At 44.5% G+C, this 26,348-nt stretch overlaps 1 protein-coding gene across 3 annotated transcripts in view; it reads right to left on the bottom strand.

The window, feature by feature from the left end:
* Positions 1 to 671: 671 nt before the first annotated feature.
* YPEL2 (yippee like 2) overlaps positions 672 to 26,348 on the bottom strand; it is a 64,932-nt gene continuing 39,255 nt past the window's right edge. For all 3 annotated transcript variants that reach the window (XM_059147179.1, XM_059147182.1, XM_059147181.1), the window contains exons 3-5: positions 10,887 to 10,930; positions 9,773 to 9,881; positions 672 to 5,440 (exon numbers count right to left, since the gene is read on the bottom strand). In XM_059147179.1, the coding sequence (XP_059003162.1) occupies positions 5,351 to 5,440; positions 9,773 to 9,881; positions 10,887 to 10,930 (243 nt within the window). In that variant the 3' untranslated portion in view covers positions 672 to 5,350. The remainder of the gene's footprint in view (positions 5,441 to 9,772; positions 9,882 to 10,886; positions 10,931 to 26,348) is intronic.

The following is a 26,348-nucleotide window of genomic DNA, read 5'->3' as shown; positions in this document are numbered from 1 at the left end:
TCGAAAAATCTGAAGTCTAGGCAAAAATATTTAGTCTGTTAAATGAAGGCACCACAATACACAACTGTGGACGCTGCCTGGCTATGCAAGGCTATGCATATCGAAGATACTGGAGTTGAAAAGAAAAACAGACAATTTACTTGAATGGTTCAACTGCCTCACCTAGTGCCTATAGAACCTAATAGATGTTTAATAAATATTTGCTCAGTGAGAAGACTTAATTTTCCATATACTATAACTGTGCCTACTTCTTTCCCATTGTCAGCCCATTATTCAAGAGATAATGCTGCCTCTTTGTCACCTCATTTGTGGTTTTATAATTCTTTTATCTCTTCACTTAATGCAATCCAATTTCCCCCAAAGAAATTGGTATAAACAGAAAAGTTTGCAGAGTTTAAGAATCTGGGGCTTAGTAGACAGAAATCCTAAAGGTCACTCAGGCATTTCTGATATCTGAAGATAAGAGAAGCATTTGCAGATAAGCAGGACACCTGATTTTTATTCATTAATTGGCCAACTGTCCTTGCAGTAAACAACCCCGCAGGGTCTGTCAGTCAGCGCTCTGTGAATGGGGTTAGACAGATGACCTCCTAAAGGCTTTTCAGTTACTTTCAATGTTAAAAGTCACGATAAAACATGCCGGGTCAATTACGACAGTAGAGCCCTCCAAAGAATATTTGAAAACTTTATTTTCTCAAATGAGCACCAACACAGATTGGAAATATGACAGAAACAATGCACTTTTCTCTAATACTGAACCACTATGTACAAATACAGGAAAAGGTGAAGACAAATTATTCGAAAATAATTATCTTTGTTATTGAAGCAAAGTGACCTGAAAAACGCCACAGGGGGGAAAAAAAAAAGGATAGGGAAAATAACAAAACCCAAACCCAACAAATACAGTTTGTAAACACAAGCATAAATAGACAGATTCCGTATTTAAAGATGGTCTCTGCAGGTTGAAAAGGGAACCAACTCTCACTTTCACCAAAATGTTATATAAAAACATACAGGCAGATTGAATTTGGTGATGGGAATAGTTTATTTCTTCTTGGCTTTACCTTTCACTGCTGGCAGATTTCATGACTGTATTTTGCTTAGGAAAATGAAACATCTCTCTCCTCTACCTTGACCACTAGCATGTTTCCTCAAGCAAGGCAGACTCTGTTAAAATATGTTAAGTTGATTGTGTTTAAGATTTGATTTCCCAGCCTCTTCCTGAACCTGAGGCAGTATGGCCTTAAAATAAAATAAATTGTTTACTTACAAGGTATGTGTATTATTCTACCAATGTTCTTTCAACCCAAACCAGACACGGCTCCTACAACAACCGGAACCCTAGGGTATGTAAGGAACACACGCACATGTCAGTTAGAAACACACAGATTTCATTCCGTTTGACCTTCACAAACAATAGATTTCCTTCACCATCTGGGAAAGTTGAGCACACAAAGAAAAAGGAGCAAAGTGGCAATAGCTCCATGCTCAGAAAATCAAAATCCTCATGGTTTGTGCTGTTGGTCCACTCAGAAACAAAACAACCAGCAAGAAAGAGAAGCAAGCCTTATGTGCCCAAGGTGTAAACTGTAGGTATACTGTCCCCAGTAAAAAAGAAAACAGGAGGCACAGTCCAAAGTGCTTTTTACACTTACACACACACACACACACACACACACACACTAAAAACAAGATCCCGATTTGTTGGAAACTCTTCCAAAAAGAGGAATCACTAAGCTGTAACTATATCTGATTTGATTTTATTTTTTTTCTTAGCCAATATTGGTGCAAAAAACTATTTCAATTCTCAACCTGGTAATGAAACTGCAGAGTCTGCTCCATGGGTTGGGGGGGGGGGGTGGTGGAGCAGAGAGGCATTGCTTTATTCCCTCTGTCCAGACAAAAGTGATACAGATCTTTTTTTAAAAAAGAGTATATTGGTGATCACTTGTTTCCCTTAATATATACTTCAAGAAATGCAGAGGAAACCATAGAATTTAAAAATGAAAATAAAAAGTGCTCTCAGGGGATCTGAGAAAACAGCACCAAATATATTATTTAAAAAATTAAATATTATTTACAAAAGTATATTTCACAAGTAACTTTTTTTCCATATATATATCCACTTGAAAATCTTTTTCTAAAGGGGACACCTCTTTTTCACACACTGACCCACCTGCCAAGATTTATCCCATCTCCATGATCTTGCTCTCTCGGAGTTGGGGCAGCACTCAGTCAGGCCCAGCTGACCATTGGGGCCATCAAGTCTGGCTGTATTTGATTCATGTCAAATCAATCCATCACAGCCTGAGACTAACATCCTGGGGTCTCGGTGTATCCAGGGCCACCAAGGCCACACGACCTAGGACAGCAAGGGGAGATGGACCTAGAGGGTTGGCCAGCTGGATTTCAGTTGCAAAGAAGGCAGCTGCTGGCTGAGGTATAGAACGTCATTGCCTTTCCCTTCCTCACTTCGCCCTTTCCCCTGCCCTACTCCCTGCACCCTGCCGAGGCTTTACCGTCAAACTCCAATTCCCTGAACCTGCCAGGGGTGAATGGATGAGGTCTTTGGTTATGCTCTGAGTCAATAATTTGGTGAGGAAATTAAAGAACAAACTGACTGAGGCCATGAGTTGATGTGTCTCCATCACTCAGCTGCGGTCTCTCCAATACTCCTTGACGTTAGGTAGACAAACCATGAGTGGAGCTGAAGTTGTAAGAAGCACTTTTGGTTTCATTGACACAAAGGGAAAACCTAATGAGTTGTTTTTTTCCCCCTGTAGTTATGGAAAAACCAACATTCTACTCAGATCTTTTGCACCAAGTATGGTGCCACACATTCACTGGATGCTCAATGGGTAAGAATTGGAAAACCAAAAACAAAACCAGAACCTGGATCTAACTGGAGCCTGCTCTGATCCATGCAACAGCCAGAGGCCTCATCCCCAAGAAGAACAGTGGCACATCGGTCCCCTCTGCCCCTTGAAAATTCTAGGACACCTCGTGTCTGGTTTCTATGTCACCACATTCCATTTTCAGTATCAAAGACAAAACCTCTACCCATGCTTAATCCCCATTTTCTTTCTACGTTAAGGAGTATCAACAGCCAGGATATTCCCTGAGCAAAGGCGCTAATCAAAATCTCTACGTGAAGGCCACTACCTTCAGCATAGACAGAAAGGGGTATCTATGGTTTTTGTGCTGGCGAGCCAGTTTAGGAATGTGAAAGTCGAAAATTTTTTCATGGAGATCTTGGCCTTGGGAGCCAGAAGAACTTTTTCTTTGGGAGTGGAAATGAAATACTTCTTCTGAACCTCAGTCTGCTTTTTAGTAATGTGGGGAGCACTTAATTTCCCAGGGTTGCTGAAGTACCAAAAAATGTGGGTTAAAAGCCTCTGGGAACAAGATTCAATTTCTAAGAATCCTTTTGTGTCACAGAAGCTGTCTACTGCTAAGCCTGGAGCCACCCAGCTTCCTGTCAATCCTGCCTCAGTCACCCTCTAGGGCAGGACCACGCCTAGCTCCTAGCTCCGGTGCCCCTTCTGCAATCAGACCACAGCAACATGAAAAGGCATTTCCACCATGGACTCAATCCCTACGGGAATTTGTCAGAATTCTGGAAATGTCCCTCACTGTCTGCTTAAATCCTGATGAATCAATTTTACAGATATTGTCTCTATGAACTCACTCTTCTGTGACTTTTAAGGTGAATGTTCCTATAGGATCAGCCTACTTAGAGAATGAGATGCTGAGAATTACCTAACATAACCTGCACATATCTTAACATTAATTACATTTTCGGTCTAAGCAATAAAATTAACTCGGTTAAATGACTTTGGTCGTGCACAGTGTACTACTGGCTTAGCTGTTGGTAGAATACACTGCACAGTGTTGGTTAACTGTAACAAACTCCTTTCTCTCAGGAGACTTAGGAAGGATTTGTTCTCCATTTCCTTAATATAAAGAACTTTGGTTTGGGCTGCGAGATGGGAGGCAGAGGCTAATATTGGAATTTGTAACTTGATGTTGGCTATCACACCCAGGCCCTTCCCACTAATGGACCACTCTGACAATTTCTCTCCACACAAAGCAGTCAAGTCTGAGAACAGCTCCAGGGGCATGAGGAATCTCCTGGCCAGGTTATCACTCAGCTCAAAGCCTTGGGACTTTGTTTTCCACAAGTCTACAGGGATAGAACTGGAGAAAAACACCCAAAACTCTATGTACAAAGAATTGCTGATCTCACCGAAGCCACTGCATACCAAAGGGGAAAGATGCACTAACCTGTCATGGTTCAAATCTAAACTATTCCCAGCATTGCCCCACCGCACCCGCTTCCTTGCCACAAGGTTCTTCTCTTACTAAGGGTCAGGAAAAAAGGTTAGATAGTCAGAATTGCTAACTGGTTCTACTTTTTATTGTTTCTGGCACAGTATCTGTCTGAGCCATTTCTGAAGGAGCTCCCAAACTACTGCCCCCACTTTGTTCCCTGTCCTCCTCAGTTACTGATTTTACTTGGTTGGTGGCCGAAGCCTTTGGGATGTTTCGATCTTGCATCCATTGCAAATGGCAGTCCCCCTCTTCTTACCTACAGTAACTAAAGAGGCAAAGATGACCCGAAGGGCAGTGAGGCATCGGGAGTTATCAAAACCACCTGGGCTTTTCACCCTCTGCTTCCACGACACCCCCAACTCAACCCAGGAGAACCAGGCCCCTGATCCGCTGGAGTTAGGGCCAGTTCCTGGGCTCACATGCTAACCCGGCACTGTCGGTGTCAGGAACAGAAGCTTCTGATCAGAGAGAATGCAGTCATGAGGTATTTTTTTTTTTTCTCTTTGTCCTTTTAGACAAGTCGATTATTTCAAGCCTAAGTTACCAGGACTCCGGGAGCAGCACAATTTTGTTCCTACCTCTAACGGCCCATCCCCTGCCCACCCCTGGGACCCTCAAGGCTCTCTCCTTCCCCTCTTCCTCATACCCCCGTGCTGTGCCACTGCTCTCCCGACAAGAGGCCATCAGGCAGCTCTTCTATAGGCCCTAGGGCCCTGATCAAGGTGGGCTGCCGCCATGCGGGTCAGATATCTGTTCCTTTTGTTGTTTTGTTTTCAGCCAACACTAGAACAGAGAGAGAAGCCAGGATCAACTCACAAACAGATACAAAGCAAAGAGACAGAGAGACAAAGACTTAGAGGCCGGTCACCAGAAAGACGGTGTCAGGGTGGGAGAATGCCCCAGATGGCAAGGCCCCTAAATGGATGGAACCAAGTGTTCAGTCACTCTCTCACGCTTGGGTAGAATGTTCGGTTGGATGGCGTTCACGTGGACACTGGGTTAGGTGGATACCCTCCGATCAGTCCCAGCCATTGTCCTTGATCATGTGTGCTAGCTCAATGATGTATTTGCCTTCTTTATATTTCTGGCTGCTTTCAAAGGCATGTTCCTAGGAGACACAAAAGAAAAGACACCGAATGACCAAAGACAAGTAGGCGACTTGTAGCACCGGAGCAATCAGGACCAGCCTCACCCAGAATGAAAGCATTCTTATCACTCAAACATGCCACTGAGCTCCAGCTCTGAGGCAGCACTGGGACTCTCTCAATATTTACAACCAAGTTTCAATATTTTGCAATTTAAGTATCTGAAACATTTTTCTCAGTATTTACCATAGAATTTCTTCAGGATCTCTCATCATTTAAGGCTTTGCCCAAATGTCACCACCTTGGCAAGGTCTTCCCCACCTATTCTAATTTAAAAGCACAACTTCTACCCCTGAATTCTCTCTCCCCCCCCTTTCCTGCTTCATCCTTCTTCACGACATTTATCATTTTCAAACCCACAGTACAACCTGCACATCTACTGTAGCTACTGTCTCTCACCACAGTGACACAAATTTCATGGCAGGCAGAGGTCTTCATTTACGTTGTTCATTGCTGTATCCCTCAGAAGACTGCTTGCCAGATAATAGGTCTTCAGTAAGAAACTGCTGTGTGTGTGTGTGTGTGTGCGCGTGCGTGCACAATATCTGAGGGAACTTGGTTTGGGATGCTAACCAGGAATGCGCTCTATAGATGTATCCATCAAGTTTCTATGGCAGAACCCTCAACTGCACTTTGTTCCACTTAGAGAAAAGACACTCAGGGAGGGTACTAAGTATTGGGGAGCCAAATAGGTCTTTTTCTTGTTTATCTTGCTGTTTCTATGTCAAGTGTGTTAAGTCTGTTTTTCCTTCACTGCCTTTCTCCAGGGAGTAAGGAGCTCCACAGACTCCAGCCTGAAACCTGGCAGCCCTCAAGCCCCACCAGCTGCCAGGCCTCCAGAGAGAAAAATGCAACAGAAACCACCTGGCAGATAACCATCCTAAATTTATAACACTGTGGGTGGGCTTGCAGGCTAGTAAGCCACACAGGGGGATATTAAACAACAACAAAAAAAGCCCTGCACAGGTAGAGGCTCAAAGGGTATTTTATTCCCAGGCGTAGATGTATAAAAACATGTTGGTATATCGTATGAAAAGCATTGGTCATCACAGTCATTTGATGGTTGAGCTCGAGGTGCAGAAGCAGTAGACATCAGCTTTGTTTCCTAGCCTTCCAGCTCAGGAAGGGACCCAATCCTCCTGCCTCCTGTAACTTCTGGGCAACATTTGCATGTAATGCATCTTCAATTCCTAGAGCTCTGGGGATCTGGGACTCTGACCAAGGACTCACACTTGAGCCTCTCCCTGAGAGAGGAATCATTCCACAAAGTGGAGAGGGGAGGGGCACTGAGAGAAAATGTGCAAACACATCACACACACACAATGTGGATTCAGCAGTCATTTCCCTGACACTTCATTATTCCTCAGTTCCGTGTGTGTGTGTGTGTGTGTGTGTGTGTGTCTGTGTGTGTGTGTATACAACAAAGGAATGTGGTTCGAGAATAAGACCTATTGTTCCATGGTAGTGTGTTCAGGATGAGGAAGAGGTAAAAAGAAAACTAGGAAAGTAAGAATATATCCCTATTAAACAACGACAAGAACAAAAAAGCCAAAAGGAAAAAAATTCAACAGCCCCCAAGCCACAGGACACTTGCAAAATGTCCTACCTGGACAGAACCTTAGATGTGGAATCTGCAGAACATCCCAGACCAAACCCTGGCCCCAGAAGCATCACTTAACCACGTGCATTTACAAATGCAAACTTTTCGTTTACAAAACTGGGAGAATTATTAAAAATACTTCACAGGATTTCTGTGAGGGTCAGAAGAAATAATGGAATGACAGACTGGAGCACGGGCCTGGGACGTGAGAGGTAATCAATAAATATTTGGGGAAATGGAGGTTTTCCCACTGTCCTGTGCGTATCACTATGCTTGTCAAGCTGTTTTATCTATTTACCTGTAGTTTTCCTCCTTGATATCATGGCTATAAACAACTTCAAGGGCAGGTGATAGATCGCATTTACTTTTGTATCCAACATGAAGTCTTTTAATAAACCTTTGTCAAAGGACTGAATCATTTTACCTGAAGTAAGGAGCAAAACCAACCAACTCAGATTTACCTTCTGTCTGTAATCCTGTACATCTTCAATGGATTAAGACGACCAAGAGGTTGGAGAAACAGAAGAATAATCACAATCAGAACCGTGGCCCCCAGATCACCCAGAGGAGGCCGCCGGCCATCCAGGGGAGAAGAGCCAAGGCCAGGTTTCCCACAAGCAGCAATCAGGGCAACCCCAGGGAACTATAACCATCTTGGCATCGTGAAACATGCCGTCCAGGGTTTCTTTCTAATTCTGAACATTTCAAGGGAGACGTGAAAGACAGGATGTAAAGGCAATGCTGCTCCATGGCAGACTCTCCCTGTGGTAGTGAAGATTTGCACATTTTTAAACTTTGGTTAAATGGAATCATGTTTTTTTTTTTTTTAAGATTTTATTTTTATTTATCAGAGAGAGAGAGAGGGGGAGAGAGAGCGAGCACAGGCAGACAGAATGGCAGGCAGAGGCAGAGGGAGAAGCAGGCTCCCTGCCGAGCAAGGAGCCCGATATGGGACTCGATCCCAGGACGCTGGGATCATGACCTGAGCCGAAGGCAGCTGCTTAACCAACTGAGCCACCCAGGCGTCCCTATGTTTTTGTTTTTGATAGAGATGGACAGGGAGAGAGAGAGCACAAGCAGGGGGAATGTGACAGAGAGAAGCAGTTTTCCTGCTGAGCAAGGACTGGATCCCATGACCCTGGAATCGTGACCTGAGCCGAAGGTAGACGCTTAATGACCGAGCCACCCAGGCGCCCCTGGAATCATACTCGTATGTCGGGCTTCTTTTGCTCAACATCTCTTTTATTTAAATAGACTTCTTCATATTTTTAGAGCACTTTTAGGTTCACAGCAAAAGGGAGCAGAAGGCAAGGAGGTTTCCCCTGCACTCCCTGCTCCCACATAATGGGCAGCCTCCCCCATTCCAGGAGTCCCGCAGAGTGGCATCTTTGTCATAATCAACAAACTTACACTGACACATCATTATCACTCTGTGGGCAGTTCTGACAACTCCTCCAGGCTCTTCCCAAGCTAACTAAAAGCTACCTAACCACAGATCATCTGAGCCAGCCCCACACTGGCCCTGGGCAACTGATGGGACAGGGAATTTACAGCATTTACATGGATTAAACTGTCCTCTCAGAGATGGGAAGACTCAATATCCCTACCATGACTGGGCAGAAGAAAGCACGTGAAGATATCTGCCAGTAATTAATGTATCTACCAGCAGTAACTACAGAAGTTTATTTTTACCGATCACCCGTACCTCCTCTCACCCTGACGAAGGACTGCTCACTCTAGGTGTCATGAAGACATTAAAAATACTTGTTGAGGGGCGGCTTGGTGGCTCAGTGGGTTAAGCCTCTGCCTTCGGCTCGGGTCATGATCTCAGGGTCCTGGGATCGAGCCCCGCATCGGACTCTCTGCTCGGTGGGGAGCCTGCTTCCCCCTCTTCTCTGCCTGCCTCTCTGCCTACTTGTGATCTCTCTCTGTCAAAAAAAAAAAAAAACTAAAAAAAAAACCAAAATACTTGTTGAGTTAAACAGTGAAGGAGCAAATGTCCAGTAGGGAGATTCTAGCCATGACTATATCTAACAGTAAACATCAATTAATATGTTTGATGATGCTAGCACAGGGCCTAGGCAGGCGAGAATTCTACCACTGAACCACCCATGCGCCGATTAGCACAGGGCCTAGGACCTGAGCAATGTTTGGGGGACATTTACCAGATGGGCTCTGCAGTGACATTCCCAAATACCTATATCCCAGTTTGGCCATGTAATGGCTAGAAAATTTCAGATAGACCATTCACCTCCCTATGCCTCCATTTCCTCATTCATAAAATAGGGATTAAAATATGACCTACCTTCTAAGAATGCTGTGAAGAGTACATAAAATAATACAGGCCTGGAACACAGTAAGTTCCCACAGTAAGGGAAATGTTATGTGCTGTTGTTATTATTATTATTATTATTAATTAAATTGTAAAGGAGATGTGTGTGTGTATCTGCCCATCTCAGGGGCAGGTGCAAAGGAACGAGTAAGAGAACAGGACTGTCAGAGGAAAGGGAAGAATGCGTGTGACAGACAGGAGTGTGCCAGCAGCTGCTCTTTGGGTTCAGCTGCCTATTCCTGGACTAAGATAACCCCACAAGGCCACAAGAAGCCAGGATAAGAAAGCAACCTTCCAGCACGAGGCTCTCAGCTACTCCCTTCACAGCCCTCTCGCCACCTGACCAGACTCCTCAGTACTCACGTATTTCCAGCCCAGAGTGGTTTTGCAGTTTTCACAGTAAATGTCTGCGACTGCGTGGAGTCCTGTTAGCAACACTCGCTCTTCTGCGGGCCCACAGCCCACATTAACTCTGTGCCAAGGGACGGAGAGAGAGAGAGAGAACGGGTAGTTAGTCACATACTAAGCCTTGGTCGTTCAAGCTGAGCTTGCGGTGAGAAAATAACTGAGCATGGATGCCTCAAGGGAAGCCAACGCTGAGAAGGGCGTTGTTTATGACCAAACGTGGTAACAGCTCCTAAAATGTAGCGACGTGGAAACATCTCCATTGAAATGGATTTGGGATCTGCTAGTTCTGATTCAGTGTGTCTACCAAAAAAAAAAAAAAAAGTCTTTATGGTTGAGACTTTGCTTGGAATGTTTCTACTAATCCTAACCTTGTGACCTAAGGGGACTAAGTGATGGCCACACTGTGAAGACCAAAGCCAGGAGCATGGGTCCTCAGCTCAGAGCTCACTGATGACTGAACAGAGCTGAAGATGTCGAATGTGACATCTGCACGGTCTTGTCCCTGATTGCAAGGACGAACGAGCCCTGTATTATCTCCAGCTGAGCATGCGAGACTGCCGTTCCCCCAGTTCACCACACTTGTGTGAGCTTCACCTTCCTCTCCCAGGTAGGAAGCTAGAAATGACCTGCCCCACAGCGACGGAGCGCCCTCTAGGCCGAGTGCAGTGGGGAGGCTCTTCACTGCCCAAACCTTTTCCTCCAGTCCCAGCTCCCGCAGCGGATCTCCATGTCTTCTGTTCGACCTCCTCTCTTCCCGGATGACTCATCTTAGACCTGGTTCTGAAGCCTCCATGATGAGGCCCTCGGAGGCACTTCAACTTCTTCCCTATGAGCCTAGAGCCCTCTGATGTGCCTACTGTGGGTAGTAAGTGTGCTATTTTTAGCCGAAGATGCTGCACCCCCCCAAAATTCCCCAAAGATAACTGGCTACCTACTGTGGAGAGTAATGTTTCGTAGAGCTTTTATCATGGCAGAGGGAGGCAGGGACCATTGTTTAATTATCATTGAGCACTCCTCCCACCACCCTACAAAATTTGCACCAAACCATGGATGTACCAGAGACACTCACACTGAGTTAAAGAGGTATGCTCGTCCTTGACTTCCTTGGAACGACTAAAATGCAAGAAAACAAATCGAAAGTTAGAGATCCATTTCACCCACCCATTCAGGAAACCAGCCCCAAATCACAACAGTCATGACCTTCCAGGATTGACACAGAAAAAAAAAAAAAAAAGGCTCTGAGGTGGCAGTTAGCATGGGGGAGGACAAGAGGAAACAATAAAGAGAGCTACAGAGCTTGGGCCAGCCCACACTTGGACTGTTTTCACCAGCCCAGGTGAGAAGAGAGAAAAACCAAACTCCACAATTACCATTAGACACTTCTTCCCTCCTGACACCATCAGTTTTACTAATCCATCCAGATCATTGACATTGGCCTTTGCTGGACCCACTTGATTCCAGGGATCTGTGCTGGCCACAGCTTTCCTCCCGTTGGTTAGGGAAATCAGTGCAAGCACCTTTGCTGGTCCTCTTGGTCCAACCCTGAGAAGATGGCAAAGAATCCCCAAGGCAAGAAGGAATACGCCACCAAACCTGTACTTCTCACCTGCTATAAATCCTAACTGCCCTAAGAGTAAAAATCCTCCCAACTGGGAGCATGGGAGCTCTCCTTTCGAGGTGTAAGCAACTTGATCTCTAGATCACAGGAATGCTCATTAAGCAGCAATCCCATTTTAAATTCTAACTTAAATATGAGCTGCTCTCTTCCGGCTGAAGGGTGGCAGGGAATAGGAGAAACGTGAGCCAAACCTTACCATGCAGTCTGGCATCTACTTCCATTAACACAGGCCCTCGCCGTGTTTCTCTCCTCTGGTTACACTGAAATGTCTGGCTGACATGAACCATCCGTGTTCTGCACCATTGCCTGCATTTTTAATGTGGTCTGACAATCGTACTCTGAATCCAACCTCCTAGGCTTCTCAGAAAACCACTCTAAAAACAAACAAATAAGGGACTCTCCCATGACCTCTATTACTCCGTGGCTGGAGAAATCCAGTGGTGACTGGTTAACAGAGCACCAGAGGGTAGGAGAGAACCAGACAGGGCACAGATCACTGCACACCAGACAGCCACTGTCAGAAATACAGGACTTTAGGGATCAGTGCCACCCGCCAGAACCAAAGGCAACATTTCTGGCCTGTGGAAAAACTGCCCTTGGGGCAGCTGGATTGTTGGTTGCCCCTGACATGCAAATGCACCAGAGGCTGTGCTCCCAGGTGTGGCTCCAAAAAGCGAGCAGATGTTCCCCCAGCTGTCGCTCAGACCTAAACCAGCTCCTTCCTTTGGGTTTTGAAACATTCCTGGGGAACAGAAGAACTCCCAAGCTAGCATGAAGCAGGCACAAAAACCTGGAGGTCTATGCTAGGTGTTTGGAAGAGACGGTATCCCAGTGACACAGACTATGGATTGAGACCACCTGTTAGACACCCAAGCACTGGCAGGGAAGCAAAGCCTCACCGTCTGGCCCCACCAACCTCTGCAGTCTCTTCTCTCGCTAAAGCGTCCTTTGCTCTAGTCAGGCTGAACCACACACAGTTCCTGGAACTTGCATTTCACCCGTCTGGCCACAATGTTCCCTCAGAAGGGGGGCGCTCTTCCACCTGACCAATGCTAAGCCGGCTTTGGCTCAGCTTCCTCTCTTTCGTAAGGCTTTCCCTGCCCTCCCCCGGAAGAGGCACCCACTGGCACCTACGTTCAGAACTCCTCCTGTTCCCCGTCTGTTCCTCTTTCACAGCACTTAACATACTGGATCTAATTTATATGTTTATTTTCTAACTTCCTCACTAGATTGTGAGCTTCCTGAAAGTGTAGGCCAAGTCTTCACTCTCTCTGAACCCCTAGCACAGAGCACAGGAATCTGGCATACTGTAGGCATTTAAACTAGTATTTACTCCACAGGTGAATTGCCTCTGATTTCCTTTGTTTCTGTAAGTGGCTTTACTGATGTGTAAGTGACGTTGTAAACCATACCTGTGTAAAGTGCACTATTTGTATCCACCTGTGAAAACATCACCGGGGCGGGGGGCGGGGGGCGGGGGCGGGGGGGGGGGAGGCTGGGTGGCTCAGTGGGTTAAGCCGCTGCCTTCAGCTCAGGTCATGATCTCAGGGTCCTGGGATCGAGTCCCACATCAGGCTCTCTGCTCAGCAGGGAACCTGATTCCCTCTCTTTCTCTCTGCCTGCCTCTCTGTCTACTGTCATCTCTCTCTGTCAAATAAATAAATAAAATCTTAGAAAAAAAAAAAAAGAAAAGAAAACATCACCAGGGTCAAGACTGTCACACCCACAAGTTTCCGCTGTCCTTCTTCGTACTGCCTTCCGTCCTCTCCTCACTCCTTTCCCACTCATCCACAGGCAGCCCCTGCCGTCACTGTCGCTTGCATTTTCCGCTTTTTTTTTTATATAAACAAAATCATACAGGATGCAGTGCTTTTTGTCTGGCTTCCCTCACACAGCATAATTATTCCAAGATTCACCCATGTTGTCGCATTTTATCAAAAGCTAATTCCCTGGGGCACCTGGGTGGCGCCCTCACTTAAGCTTCTGACTCTTGGTTTCAACTCAGGACAAGATCTTGGGTCGTGAGATCCAGCCCCGCGACGGGCTCCATGCTCAGCGTGGAGTCTGCTTATCCCTCTCTCCCCCTCATCTCTCTTGTTCAAATAAATAAATACAATCTTAAAAAAAAATTCCCTTTTTATTGTTAAGAGTCATATCCCATTCTATGCATTTACTGTAGTTCCTTTTTATTTGGTTTGATTTTCATAAGTGATTTAGACTCATCAACCTCCCAAGTCCCCTTACAGCTCCAAAATTATATTCTCTTATGATTCCTGGTTCTACATTATGGATAATTGGGAGCACCATCTTCTAAGAAACATTTGTTATAAACTTCAAGTTTGGAGCTTGGAAGCATGTGGTTATGGGAAAATAAATTCTAGAAGAAAGCAGACAGGAAGATGACCACACAAAGTAACACACCTCTATTCTTTGTAAGAGGACAAGGCATTTATTTCCCCAACAAACACAGATCATCTACTATACCTAGAGACCATCAGGAATGCAGGGAGAGAAGCAGCACTTGTAAGACTTCCCAGGGTAGAGGTATCCCCAGAAGGTATATAAGACAATCGGAGTAGGGGGGAAAAACCCCCAAAATTTTAATCTACTTTGATCTTTTTATATTTTTAATCTCAAAAAAAAAAAAAAAAAAAAGTTTCAGGGGCGCCTGGGTGGCTCAGCCCTTAAGTATCGGCCTTTGGCTCAGGTCATGATCCCAGGGTCTTGGGATCCAGCCATGCATCGGGCTCCCTGCTCAGTGGGAAGCCTGTGTCTCCCTCTCCCATGACCCTGCTTGTGTTCCTCCTTTTCTCAAGGTGCCTCTCTCTGTCAAATAAAGAAATAAAGAAATAAAATTAAAAAAAAAAAAAAAAAAAAACCTTTCACTGAACAGTCATAGAGCTTTGCCACTGGGATTTTCCCTGGGCTACTGCCATGTGTGCACAGGTATCTAGAAGGAAGTGTGGGGCTCTCACTGTATGTGTGTGTGGCGTGACAGTGGTACCCTTCAGTCTTTGCTTTCAGCATATTGTGAATACTGCTGTTTTTTGTGTAAAAGGATGTCAGTAATGAGACTAATCTTAAAAAAAATAAAAAACAAAAAAACAAAAAAACCCCAACAGACAAAAACGGGATACTTGGGGTTCCTAGGTGGCTCAGTCAGCTGTGCGTTTCGGCTCCAGTCCTGAGATCGAGCCCCCTATTAACCCCTGTGTTCAGCAGGGAGTCTGTCTGAAGATTCTCCCTCTCCCTCTTCCTTTTCCCCCTCTTCATTATCTCTCTCTCTCTAAAATAAGTAAATAAAATCTTAAAAAACAGGATATTTAAACAGTAGGATCCCTGCAATTTTCTGTATAGAATAGCATACCACAAAGAGGTTCACTTATATCAAAGTACTTAAAAATGTTAAAAAGTCATACATTTTTCTTCTGTAAAAAGATGAACATTCCAAACTCCCTGACCTTTGCTGTAAAAAGTAGCTGACAATACTATGGCACTCTTACTCTGCAATATTTTCCAAAGAATAAACCCACAAAAATCTGTCCCTTCAAAGTATAGGTGACATTTTAATAGGAAATGGGAATATAATTTCTTTTCAAAAAGTACTTATGCTATGGAGAAAACTGGTATCTGGCAATGTATCTATTTTATATGATCTCTGTATTTTAGAACTGGTATGACTGTACAAAAAATTGATCAAAATGAATGATATTTAGAAGATAATGCAGGTGGAAATCTGTGTTCGAAAAGATTTCTTAGATCCTGCCCCATAAATATTTTATAAAAGAAAAATACTGTTAAATTCAATGTCATCAAAATTTCAAACCTGAGAAAAGTTAAGCCACAGACTGGGAAAAAATACCCAGAAATCACATCTACGACAAAGCACTTGTACCTAAAATATACAAGGAACTCTCAAAATTCAACAATAAGAAACAAAACCCCCAATTTTAAAATAAGCAAAAGTAGCTCTCTGCTCCTAACCCATTCAACAGTCATCAGAATATTCTGGTATAGTGCCACCCACATCCCCAAGACACAATGGTGAAGGTCAGAGTAAACAGCAAAATTGGTCATACTGGGCGCCTGGTCAGCAGGGCTGCTTTCAACGCTGGCAAAGTGGATATACTGTTGCCATCAGTGACACCTTCTTAGGTCTCAACTACATGGTCTCCCTGTTCTAGTCGGATTCCACCCACAGCAAATTCAACAGCACACTCAAGGCTCAGAATAAGAAACGTCGTGAATGGGAAGTTCATCTCCATCTTCCAAGAACAAGATCCTGCCAACATCAAATGGGGTGATGTTGGTGTTGAGTATGCTGTAGAGTCCAGTCCACGGGGTTCTTTGCTACCCCGTTGAAGGGTGGGGCCAAAAGGGTCACCATCTCTGCCCCTTTCTGCTGATGCCTCATGTTTCTGGCGGGCATGAACCATGAGAAGTATGACAACCTCCTCAAGATGGTCAGCAATGCCTCCTGCACCACCAACTGCTGGCCCCTCTGGCTAAGGTCACCCATGACAACTCGGTGTCATGGAGGGACTCATGACCACAGTGCATGCCATCATTGCCAACCGAAGACTGTGGACAGCCCTTCTGGGAAGCTGTGGTATGATGGCTGAGGGGCGGCCCAAAATATCATTCCTCCTTCTACTGGCACCATCAAGGTAGTCAAGGTCATCCCTGTGCTGAATGAGAAGCTCAATGGCATGGACTTCCTGTCCCCATCTGCAATGTCAGTCGTGGAACTGACCTGCTTCCTGGAGAAAGCTGCCGAACATGATGACATCAAGAAGATGGTGAAACAGGCATCAGGGGCCCCCGCAAGGGCATTCTAGGCTAAAGTTGAGAACCAGGTTGCCTCCTGAGACCTTAACAGTGATACCCACTCTTACACCTTTGATAATGGGGCTGGCATTCTCCCTAATGACCACAGTGTCAAACTCATTTCCTGGTATGACAGTGAATTTGGCTACAGAAACCAGCTGGTGGACTTTACGGTCCATATGGCCTCCAAGGAGTAAAAGCCCCCTGGATCACCAGCACCAGGGAGAGCAAGAGAAGAGACAGAAAGGCCCTCAGCTGCTGGGGAGTCCTTGCCCCAACTCACCACTGGCACAATGAGAAGCTCATGACCTCTAGGCAGTTTCCACACAAGAACCCCAAAGAAAGAGAGGGACTCAGGGAGCCCCTCAATCATCAATAAAGTGTATCACCAATAAAGTGTACTGTACCCAGCAAAAAAAAAAAAAAAAAAAAAAAAAAAACCCTCAAAAAATTTTTAAATAAAGAATAAAATGAGCCAAAGATTTGAACAGACTTCACCAAAGATAAACAGATGGTAAACAGTCACATGAAAAGATGTTCAGCATCACCAGTCACTGGGGTAAGTGCAAATTAAAATCACAATGAGATACCACCCCTCATACTGGTCAGAATGGTTAAAATTAACAAGTCAAGAAACAACAAATGTTGGCGAGGATGCGGAGAAAGGGGAACCCTCCTACACTGTCGGTGGGAATACAAGCTGGTGTAGCCACTCTGGAACACAGCATGGAGGTTCCTCGAAAAGTTGAAAATAGAGCTGCCCTATGAGCCAGCAATTGCATTATTAGGGATTTACCCCAAAGATACAAATGTAGTGATCTAAAGGGGCACCAGCACCCCAAAGTTTATTGCAGCAATGTCCACAGTAGCCCAACTATGCAAAGAGCCCAGATGTCCATAGACAGATGAATGGATAAAGAAGATGTGGTATACATATACAATGGAATATTATGCAGCCACCAAAAGAATGAAATCTTGCCACTTGTAACGATGCAGATGGAACTACAGATGGTATTATGCTAAGCGAAATGATCAGTTAGAGAAAGACAATTATCATAGGATATCACTCATATATGGAATTTAAGAAACAAAACAGAGGATCATAGGGGAAGGGAGGGAAAAATAAAACAAGATGAAATCAGAGAGGGAGACAAATCACAGACTCTTAATCACAGGAAACAGACTGAGGGTTGCTGGAGGGGAGGAAGTGGGGAATGGGGGAACGGGGTAACTGGGTGATGGACATTAAGGAGGGCATGTAAGGTAATGAGCACTGGGTGTTATAGAAGACTGATGACAAAACCAAAAAACTCTGGAATAATGAGATTCTGAGAACTTCCAGGTTAGTGAACACATCGTAGCGCTCAGTGAGTGACATGCCCTGAAAGGGCATGAAAAGTTCCACCCTCAACCTTTGCTCTCTGTTTGACCACCATTTGGCAATTCCTGAGTTGTATCCTTTATAATAAAATGATAGTCCTAAGTTAAAAGAAAAACAAAAAACAAAAGACACACAATGAGAGATCACGACACACCTATTAGAATGGTTCAATTTTTTAAGTTGACAAAACCAAGTCAAGAATGTGTAGCAACTGGAACTCTCTCATACACTACAAAACAGCATAGCCACTTTGGACAAGAGTTTGGTGGTTTCATTTATCCAAGTTAAATGAAAACCTATGTTTCAGCAAAGACCTGCAGGAGAAGGTTTTTGGAGCAACTTTATTCTTAATTGTCCAAAACTGGAAACAATCTAAATGTCTCTCGGTTGGTGAACAGATAAAATGCCCATATAACCATAGTCTGCAATACAAGGAACCAACTGCTGATACACATACCAACATGAAAGAATCTGAAATGCACTGGGCTATGGTAAGTGGTTGCCAAAGGTTACAGCTAGGGGGAGAGTTTGACTACAAGGAGTAATGGGGGAGACAGAATCACTATCTTCATTATGGGGGTGGTTATAAGACCAAGTGTTTATCACGTATGAGGACTGTATACCAAAGAGTGAATTTTACTTTGTAAAACTAAAAAAAAAAAAAAATTTAATCCAATAAAAATTTAAAAATAAGCCATCTCTACAATCTCTCATCCATACACTGTATTTCTGTATTTTGACAATTAGGAAGACACAATTTCCTAGTCTATTCAAAAGTATCCCAAACAAAGAGCCAACTGCAAAGTTCTGCAAAAACCTTTGTGTAATTGGGTAAATGGGTTGGAGCATGGGGATCATAATTTTCATAAGCACAAATATGCTAATGTTGCATCTGAATCTGCCTTTCTTATAAGAACTTTCCAGCAAGGGATACTTTTAAAGTATGAAAAATACTCTCATTAGGACATACCTTAGAATTACTATATCAGAAAGTGATAAATGAGTTTTCTTTTTGAAAGAGTGTATTAAATCACATAGCTTCATAATATTTGAAAACCAATTTAATAGTTTTTTTTCCTTTCTAAATTTTAATTATTAATCATTTCTTTGAATATAGATTTATAATGTATATATTACATAGCAGTATGTGTATACCACTCTTACGTATCCACAGACTAAAAGTATATACTCAAAACATTTTACTAGTACGGATGTGTGATTTTAAAAGTCTGGGGACCATTCTGGGGGTTTCTGCCTGCTTTAGGGCACAGCCTACGAGTAATTTCCCCTAGCCTGGCATAGCCCAGAATTCCTAGAGAGTACAGGATGGGGAGGACACATGGCAGAGAAAAGAAATGCCAGCCAGGCCCAGAGGTGCCGCCCACGGACACTATGGTCCCCCCAGGCCACTTCCACAAAGTGTGCTGGCTGAGGCCCACACTATGCAAAGGGCTGTCTTGGAGGCACCACCCCCTCAGGTACCCTTCTGGATAATGGTGAACCTGCTGGCTCAGCTGGCACACAGGACCAGCTGAATTTCCTGAGACAGAACTCTGGAAGCTCTTCCACCATGGCTTCCACTCTGGGCCTCTGCCAAGGCAACATTTATGATGGGAAAAACAGCCACTGAGAACAACAGGCATCTCGCAAACAGACAGACGAGAATAGCGCCGGCTGGGTCACTGTATCCTGTGGGGCCCAGCCCAGCCTGGCATACCCAGGCACGGCCTGGCACTCCCTTGAGTGAGGGTGGTACCAAAGGTGGGGAGACTGAAAGGAAGTTAAGGAAGCAATTAGAATGAAGCAAACAGAATTTCAGACCAGGAGATCCCAAACAGACTGTCAGACACATTTGTTTGCTGTCATTACCGCCAGGCAACAAGGCAGTTCTTTTCCATGTTGTGTATCAACGGAGGCTGGTGTTCAGGACTCCAGGAAAGGTTTTTTGTTTTTTTAAAAAATTACACAACACTTTTCGTCTGTCCTTTAAAGGAAAGTTTAATAGCTCCAGGCCCAGCCCTTCCAGCCAGCTCAAAGGAACGGAAAGGGCTTTGAGTTTCCTGTTTAGTATCCAAAACCACTGATTTCTGGCCCCTTTGAAAGTCTGAAGGCAGTAATTCCATTTAAAAGCAAGGGGACCATTGAAAATGAATACTTTTCAGGGGGACATGGCAAAAGAGCAAACATATGGGTTCCTTCCCGTCGGTACCAGGCACAGGTCGTCACCCTTGAGCAGACTCAGGCATGAAATCGTCCTAGCATGAAACAGAGCCTCTCCAACTTGGGCCCTCTCCTCTCACTGGGAAGGTCAACTGTTTTTCTTTTTCTCTTTTTTTGGGAGGGTGGGGGTAGTAGAGATTTGGGGGGGGGGGGGGAGGCAGAGCCAAAGAGGCTCCACACCCAGCCCAGAACCCAAAGAGGGGCTTCATCTCACAACCCTGAGGTCATGACCTGAGCCGAAACCGAGAGTCCGATGCTCTACCGACTGGGCCACCCAGGCGCCGTGGAGGTCAACCATTTTTAATGGAGCATGTGCCTCAGGAGGGGCAGAGAGATGAGGGAAGCAGATGTCCATCTGTCCACCCAGATGCACCATCTGGGAGCTAGGTGCCTATCTGCACATGAAAAGAGGATCTAGCCTTGGAATCAGAAGATCAAGATCAAATCCTGGTTTTACCACAACTTATTAACTACTTGACAAGAGGAGAAATATTTAGTCTCTCTCAGCTTTGACATCTTTTACATCTGCAGATGGAAACTATGCCTATTTCATAGGGTTTTTGAGGATAATAAGTAAAACAAGGTAAATGAAGTCCAGAGTTAAAGGAAGGGTAGTTTCCTCTCTTTCCTCTTTGGCCTTTTCAGGAGCCTGGACAAGTGAGATGAAAAGGCTGATTCTAATCTACTTAGGTTTTCAAAAATCCTTTTCTTTGGTGACTTTGATCTCCCCCATTTCTCTACTATTATGACAAAGGGCAAGGGTTCCACTCTTTGCAACTCAACGTCTCCATAAAAATGGAGGGATGAGACTGAAGCTCCCCATGATCCTTTCCAGTCTTATTGTGTGAATCCTTTGAAGCACTTAGTGCTTGCTTCTCCGACCTCCCATCCACAGGCAGTGTGAATTACATGGGCTTCAAATAGGCAGACTACCAGAGCTTAAGTCCTGGCTTTGCCATGTACCAGCCACACTACTAACTTGAGCAAGCCAATTAACTGCTCTGAGACTTAATTTCCTAATCTGTATAATGGGCACAATAAAACAGTACTCACATCAGCTTTCTATGAGAAATAAAGGAGATGCTATTATGAAAGAAAGTACTTCATAGGGATGCCAAGGCAGCTCACTTGTTAGGCATCTGCCTTTGGCTTGGGTCATGATCCCAGTGTCCTGGGATCAGGTCCCACATCGGGCTCCTTGCTTAGGGGGGAGCCTGCTTCTCCCTCTCCCACTCCCCTTGCTTGTGTTCCCTCTCTGGCTGTGTCTCTTCTCTCTGTCAAATAAATAAATAAAATCTTTTAAAAAAATAAATAATAAATAAAAAAAAGAAAGTGCTTCATAAACTTCAAGGCTTTATGTATATTGTGTTGTTACAATTTTTTTACTATACGGTTATAAAAGAACTTATTAGTACACAAATAAAGTTGAGTTCTTTTTAACTGAAATGTAATTCCCATTATCATAAAAGTCACCTTCTTAGTATAGAATTCAGTGGCTCTTGATATGTTCCTAAGGTTGTGCAATCATCACCACTACAATTCCAGAACATTTCCACTCTCTAAAAGAAATCTCATGTCGTTACCAGTCACCTTTCACGCCCTCTGTCCCAGGCCCTGGCACCCACAAATTTATTCTCTGTCTTCCTATGTTTGCAAAAGGCACCATACACTATACTATCAACCATCTGAGCAAGAAGACAGCAGAAGTATTAGACAGAGATACAAAGGAGGGTTAGCAAAACCCCTTGCCCTTGGGATGTTGGCTAAACATCCGGCCTCAGCAGTTCTGACAGTCTGCTGGGGAGGGCCCAGTCAGTCCTTTTTCCTTTCTCATTCTTTTCTCCATCCATGGTCAGGCCCAGTGGAGTTTCCCATTTAGGGTCAGGGTAAGCCACAGGCTCCATTCCAAAGAACTGAAACCCATGCAAAATAATACTGGATCCTGTCTGGACTTCACCCTTGAGGAAGCATATGGAGAAAGTGGGAAGGGTGATAATAAGGAACAATAAAAATGATGCAAACTTCCAGAATTAGAACCCAAGTGCAGAATTACAACTTAGAGCCAGTAAGCCTTTAGCTAAGAGGAATAGAAGACTAAAGGGGATTTCTTCCATTTTCTCTGCCATAAGAGGAGAAGGAAATGGACATAAATGGAAATAAGAGACTTGGGTTAATTATAAGGGAAGAATTTCCTGACTCTGTAGGACTTCCACACGAGGACACGAGTCACTAGGAAAGATCAAAACCATTTGTATGTGCTTATGGATTACAAAAAGCTTTTACATATCTGTCTAGAAACCTTGAGATGAGCTGGGAAGCCATGTGGGCTGCCTAGGGGCAGAAGTATGGCCTCCTACAGCCCTTTTCCCCTGGCTTTGAGCTCTGGTAGGTCTCAGTTCACCCTCACATTCCCTCAACAGATGGAGAGAGGGGCGGAGAAGGCACTGGCTCTCAAGGAGGAAATATCTGCTGTGTGGAGTCATAAAATTCCAAGGGCATGGGAGCATACATGATGCAAATGATGCAAGGACTGAACGGCAAAAACAAAAGGTGCTGAGCAGTCCGGGCGCCACAATTTATTGCTTAAAGGGGGATATTCTGGGATCTAAGTCACTTAACGGTCAGACCATTCAAATTCACCTTCCTGTTGACCTGCCTGAAACAGGCTGCTTTTAGGGATGGACACAGACTACAGAGAAATGGAAGGGAAACTGAGAACGGACTAGAGAAAGAGCCTGCAAAGTCTGCTCCTTCTTGATGTCTGCCGGATGTTCACTGGAAAGGATGCAGGCTTTGGAGCAAGCTGTGCAGCCTTGAGCAAGTCACTGCATCTTTCTCAGCCTCAGGGCCCATCTAAAAAAAGGGAGAAAGCTAAAGCCTACTCCATAACGCCCTGTTCTAAAGGGATGTTGTGTTCAACGAATGCCTGTACATAAAGCACAGTGTGTGGCTCATGAAACAGCACTTAATAAATGTCTGTTTCCTTTCACCACCATGGGCATCTGGATTTAAAATGAGAGAGGCAGGACTACTCTGGAAAGGGTGGGCTGTCTTGCCAGAGCCTCCCCAGACTCTCTTCCAAACCCCCAACAGCCACAGAGCCCCACAGCTCCTCTCCCACACCTCTCCCAGCTGTTCTAAGAACTTCAGATGTGGTTTGGGGCCGTGGGCTTGTTCTCTGTTGAACTAAGAGCAGATAAGACTCCCTAGTTTGTGGCAAAGGGTTAGGACAGCAGATGCCAACATAAACATGCAGCCAGTGGGAAAACAGATGCTGCCCACTCAACATCCTGCATTCGCTCCTTGCTCTCCATACACAAGGCCCAAAAAACATGCATTCTTCAGAAAGATCAAGAGCAGGGGACTCCTGTCATCAGAGAAGTCCCACCCTCCATAGAAGAAAGCTGATACCTCGTGACCCTCACTAGGAGACTGGACCATGGAGACTGGCTTCTGAGTTAAGAGAGTAGAGGCAGTAGAATCAGAATGCAATGGTAGCCAAGTGATAAATACTGGGGCCCTTTGCAGTTCAGTTCAAATATAAAACTAAAATTTCAAGGGGGCTAAAATAATGGAACTCGAATTTCTCTCAAAACCCTCAGCCTCTTGAAAATAATTCACTATGAGCTGCTAAAATAGATAATGCAAGTTAATATACCCAGGAAGGACAAATACCAATTTCTTGGATTTCTGTTTCAATCCACACTTCTGGACACTGGCAGCTGGGGATGTCCTTACACCACAAAAGATATCTCATGTCGGGGGCAAAACCCACAGACTAGTATAGGGGAGAATGAAGATAGGACACCAAGGCTATTGTCCAAGGGACTTCCTAAAAGAAAGGAGCCTAACACAATTAGACTAATGCTGACATGCATATAGGGCATCAGTATACAAAGCCCTTTCCCATACAATAGGTGATTCAATCTCGAACACAACAGAGAAAACTGAAACCCAGAGCTGTTTGGATGACCTTCCCATTTCATATAGCTTATTAAGTCAAGGTCAGAACATAAATCTATAGCTTTTGACTCCAAGTTCCAAGATTTTTCTAGAGCATGTTCACCTGGAAAACCTGTCTCTCTGATAAAGAAGAATGGATCAAGCTGTCAGAATTGATGACAGTCTCTCAGGCTATTCAGCTTCCTCTGCTCTGATTCCGTATTTACTTAGCAACTGCCTAAATTTAATTCTCTTGCTCAAGTGGGTTTACCTTCAAGGAAGACAACACACAGTCTGAGCTTTCGGGATTATCTGTTTCACTGTAAATTAATGAATTCTGGTCTACCTATTAAATTCCTGTGAGTTGTGCTAGGTGAACGGCTTCACCAGAGCTTGGCCACTCTTGAGTGGAGAGGTAAAATTAAATTTGTAAACCTACAATGCTTAAGGCTGACTGAAGACCACCAAAGGAATGTTCTCCGCAACCCAGCCTGCAAACAGCCTTCCCAGCTCACTTCTGAATAAATGATTCTCTTTTCACAACCTGTGGGGAAAAAAGGATTAAAGGCAAAGAAGCCCCTTAAAATCCCTTCTTTGGCACCTGGATGTCATGGCAATGAGCAAGAGAACCCAGAAAAGTGAGCTAAAAAAGACAGACTTAACTAATTGGAGTTTTCAGGAATCTCATGCAGTAGACTCCAGTTTGGGTACAGCAGAGGATCTCAAAACAAAACAAAACAAAACAAATCATACCCATGACTCTGTCCAGTTTTAATTTCATAGACCATTGGGACTTGAAGGATCTTCAAAGATCAGCCATTCATCTGACACATGGCTCTTACCCACATTTCTACCAAACCTCTTCCAGGGATAAGGTACTCGCTACCTCCCCAGGAGGCCCATCCTACTTCCAGTTGTTCTGACTCTACCAAAGTTCGTTGTATGAGCTGAACTCTGTCTCCTGAGAGGTTCCTGAAAGCCCCATCTTTATATCCTCTGGTGCCAAATAACACTTTGAATGACAGCTTTAGAATTCACATCAAGGTTTCCTTGTACCGGCTGAACTTCCCCGGGGTTAGGAGCTTGGTATGATGGAAGAATTAGATAGTTGTATGAACTAGATACAATTCCCAGCTGTGGCACTTGAGTTCTTCAATTCCCACCTCTGGCCTTGAGTTCTTCCTCTGCCAAATGGGACTGCAACACCCACCTTACAGAAAGTCAAGGAAATAGCACAGAACAGGGTTTCATAAATGGCGGCACTCTTCCACCACTTCCTTCTAATTTCTGTATGTGGCGTGGCTGTACCCTTACCAAGTTTACCACTATCTTCTAAAACTCATTTTTCACTTCCTATTAGGTGTTCTCTAAACACCTTCAACACTCTGCTCTCCTGGAAATGCTAAGCATAGCATGGGGCCTTACACAATTGACTTTGGGTTGTATATGCAAAAGCAGGCTAACTAAGTGTTGCTCCCCACTGTGGCAGCTGTCCAGCATAGGGCTTTCCTCCAGCAGGCAGAATCGCACACATCTACACCTACCCCCTATATCCTATACCACCACCCTCACCCAAGGGACTGGGCTTAGGAGTCCAGTTATAAGAAATAGTAATGAAGGATGAGACAATGTTATTTAAAAGGGCCATGGTGGGGCTTAAGGAAATCACAGCCAAAAGGCTTTTATGAAAGAGACAGGAGCATATAAATGCGGATAAGGTGCTTGCCAAAGTGCAAAAGCTGGGCACTGGTAATTCAAGGTACTCCTTCTAGAAACAGAACATGACTGGGTCAGAATAACTAGCTCACTCACTCCCACCCCTGCCAGACAAGGTTAGCTCGTCTGCCTCCAACAACATGATGTCCTTGGGCAGATCTCTGATCCTCTGAACTGGGAGTTGCATCATCTGTGAAATGAGGGGGTTGAGTAAGGTCTCTTCCGAGGATGAACATTCTGTGAGTCCACGTTCTCAAGAGAGTAAACGCCTCACACATTAAACGATCATTTGTGACTCAGAGTTAGACTTCTTCTCTTGTGTTTTTGAACTTCCTGTTTATCTGCATAAAAAGTCTTTTCTGTTCATCAGCTGGCCTATCTTATCCGACAATTCCTATTTTAGGACTCTCATCTTCAAGACAGAGACTTAATCCTTTTCACATTTTCTGGTGCTCAACCTTCTTCCCTGGCCAACACTAAAGCCCCAGGCAGATTGTGAAATATCAGGCACTGGAAAATCATTTTCCGAACAAAACAGTTTTGTGTCACATGAATGTAGTCTATGATTTAAAAAGAGGGGGAAAGGGTGCCTGGGTGGCTCAGTTGGTTAAGCGTCCACCTTCAGCTCTGGTCATGATCTCAGGGTCCTAGGATCGAGCCCCACACCGGGCTCTCTGCTCAGCATGAAGCCTGCTTCCACCTTCTCTCTGCCTGCGTCTCTGCCTGCTTGTGATCTCTCTCTGTCAAATAAATACATAAAATCTTTTTAAAAGTTTAAAATACACAAAATATGTATCAAACAATGCATATCATTGTGACACATTATG

Source organism: Mustela lutreola, chromosome 15 (genome assembly GCF_030435805.1).
Source record: "Mustela lutreola isolate mMusLut2 chromosome 15, mMusLut2.pri, whole genome shotgun sequence".
Classification (NCBI taxonomy): Eukaryota; Metazoa; Chordata; class Mammalia; order Carnivora; family Mustelidae; genus Mustela; species Mustela lutreola.
Note: the sequence above shows the minus strand (reverse complement) of the source record. Positions and strands in the feature narration are given on the sequence as shown.